Source organism: Limulus polyphemus, unplaced genomic scaffold (genome assembly GCF_000517525.1).
Source record: "Limulus polyphemus unplaced genomic scaffold, Limulus_polyphemus-2.1.2 Scaffold5002, whole genome shotgun sequence".
Taxonomy (NCBI): Eukaryota; Metazoa; Arthropoda; class Merostomata; order Xiphosura; family Limulidae; genus Limulus; species Limulus polyphemus.
Window position 1 is genome coordinate 28,647 of NW_013670612.1, and position 3,117 is coordinate 31,763.

The 3,117-nt window shown below is 31.4% G+C and overlaps 1 protein-coding gene across 1 annotated transcript in view; it reads right to left on the reverse strand.

Moving 5' to 3' along the window:
- LOC106471981 (coiled-coil and C2 domain-containing protein 1-like) overlaps positions 1-3,117 on the reverse strand; it is a gene marked incomplete at its 3' end in the record, with an annotated part of 54,816 nt that overhangs the window by 27,516 nt on the left and 24,183 nt on the right. Inside the window, exon 9 of the mRNA XM_013932609.2 lies at positions 1,182-1,274. Coding sequence (XP_013788063.1) covers positions 1,182-1,274 — 93 coding nt within the window. The remainder of the gene's footprint in view (positions 1-1,181; positions 1,275-3,117) is intronic.

Genomic DNA, 3,117 nt, shown 5'->3' on the forward strand with positions numbered 1-3,117 from the left:
CTCATTCACACTATACCAGCCATATCCAGCATAATAATATCTCATTCACACTACATCAGCCATATCCAGCATAATAATATCTCATTCACACTACATCAGCCATATCCAGCATAATAATATCTCATTCACATTACATCAGCCATATCCAGCATAATAATATCTCATTCACATTACATCAGCCATATCCAGTGCAATGAGGCCTTTTATACATGTCATATCAAAAACCATTTTGTTGCCTCACCATGCAGTTACAGTCTAGTCATGCTATCTGACTACTATATGCATCTCAAAAATGGCCCTGTAGCATAATTATTGCAAAAGGCTCTGTCACAAGACTGTCATGTCCAAAGCACACCATTACTCTCTTAAACTTTACATATTCCATCTGGTGCGTGAGGACGATGGTTCCCAGTGCCTGTTTCAACAGTCCAATTGCACATAAATATACAGGCACTGACTTCAGCAATTTGACCTGTATGGAATAGCATAAATAACTACTTCATTCTCCATCTTTTTGAGATATATGATGGTTAAGCTTACATATTTTGGAAATAATCTGTGTACAAATGATGTGTTCTCGCTTTTCTAGATGGAGAGCTTTGTTGATTATGTTGCACACTGTTGCTTAGCACATATGGATGGCTTTTACTATAACCAATGTGTTTGTAAATATTCACCTGTTACAAAGCTTTGCTTATCTCAGCTTGGATATAACTTGTTGCAGTTCTCTTTCTGGATGGTCATGGTACCCCAAGTTGATCCACATTCCTCTGTTTTCAAATGCCATTAAGTACAAGAGATATCCTCTTCTTAGAAATTCTAAACCCCCAAAACTGAGCTAACCTTATGACATGAGAGCATGATATGGCTGTTACATACTCTCCCCCAAAATAATCAATTTTCAGGGGCATCACACTACCTATGAGATGCCAAATAATGTAGTTCTTATACATTCTGTTCTGCCAAGACTTTATATCACCTGTGGTAGTCACGTGATTTGCTGACTTGCATAATAAAAATTGTTTTAATATAATTCACTGAAATCTCTGTAATAGTTTAGTTTATGATATAAGTCACATATAATATTGTCAAAGAATAAGCATCCATCACTGTTTTGAAAATTAAAAATAATCAACTGTTCAGAAAAAATACTGAAGGTTAAGAAAGAACAGCTATTTCACCTTCAACCTGTACTGTGTCTGAGGACTGCTGAACTTGGGATGACACAGGAAGTTGAGGAGCTGCTCTATAAGGAGGGTTAGCTATCTTCTTTTCTAGAAGGAAAAACGAATAAGTAGAAACCACTCACGCAAAATATTAAAACTATTAAACAGAGATAAATAAACATTAAAACTGTTACACATAAAAACCTTCGTTTAGCTGCAAACACATTTTCAAATGTAGGGCAACTCTTGCAGCTTGAATCCTGCATGTTAATCTACAATTAAAAAAAAAAATCTTACTTTGTCAGAATCATAGACATTGCAACAAAAGGTAAAATGTGCGTAGGAATGTGGAATACTTTTTAAGTACACTTGACATAGAATAAATGAGATGTAAGAAACACGTGAACAATGTCTGTTAATTTAGACCCTACTAATATAGATTGAAACTGTAGACAAGTCTACTATGACACATTGTTAATAAAAATTCTTCTTTAACCATTTCAATAAAAATTTACAGGCAACTGAATGGTGAACACAAAATATAACATTTGACTTTTACAAAGTATTTTTACTAAAGATTTTTTATCTATGAATTTTTGAAGCCTTTTCTAAGTCGATCTGAGTGAAATATGATTTTCACACTAAGAATAAAAATACTTTTCATATCATTTGCATAACCTCTATAATTTTCTAAATGAACATAAACCATGGCTAAATCATCACGTAACATACAGTGAAATGAAAATTTTAAAATTATGAATATTGTCTTTCTTCATTGAATGCATCATTTCTTACCAGACCTTCAGTTAAACAAAATTTCAACTGATAACATTTTCACATCAATTTAGATTTAATTTCCTGACTTGTACCACATAAGCACTTTATTTATTCTTCTGTGAAAGCTAATATATTAATACTGGAACACATTAGTAAATTCTCATAAATCAAATCAAACATGTAACTAAACAGAACTAGTTTTTCTCACTAAGTTCACTGTCCAAACAAAATTCGTGTAGCTTTCAAGTCTATATTTTAGGACATAAAAAAATGTTTCAGTCGCTATAGTAAAATGTTTCAAAATTACTATCATACAAGTGGCTTTCTAGCTAAGCTATAAATAGGTAAAACAATTCTGTTTCTTCTATGAGCAGCAACTCTACTTATGCACATACAACCACTTTCTCTTGACAAATGCCTCAAAATTGAAAAGGATGATTGCAAGATTGAAATAGAAAAAAAAGAAAGTTATATTTATTGGTTATAAATATAAATACAAGAACACATTTTCTGAAAACTGGCTTGAAGTTTTAGAATAGAAGAGCGGGTAGGGCTTCATAAACTGAAACACAGTCAATGCATGTTGTCTTGCAAGGGTTTAATCCAGATGATAAAACAAACCCTACAGTTAAGCAATATTTTGGGTAGAGCTGAGATATAACTAATTATCTATGAGTGTCAATTAGCAACACATAAAATAAATGATTGAAATTCTGCTATAATGATTTCTCATTATCATTTGAGATTAATTCAAGGTTGTTCAGTTTAATCAAATAGTGTCAATAATCATCTTTTTCAAATTAGTCTTTCCGATTATCACTATTTTTTGATAACTCCAGTTATCAAAGTCATGTTAGAATAATCAATTAGTTGAATGTAAACAAACCTGATAATTGCTTTATTATCAAAGTACACTAGTAACTGTTTTTCTATGTAACATGATGATGTTATTCAAAACCTCATTATATATATTGATTGATGTGTAAAAATTGTTTTTTCATGGTTTAACGTTTGCATTAGTTCCTAAAAAGCTTCAATTTCAGAATTGTCTTTTAGCATTTGAATTATTGCTAAATGAATTGAAATACTGTGAAATGTATCCAAAAGCACATATATCTTTTAATAATATATGTACAGTACTGTGCAAAAGTGTTAGGACAAAGTAAAAAAATAT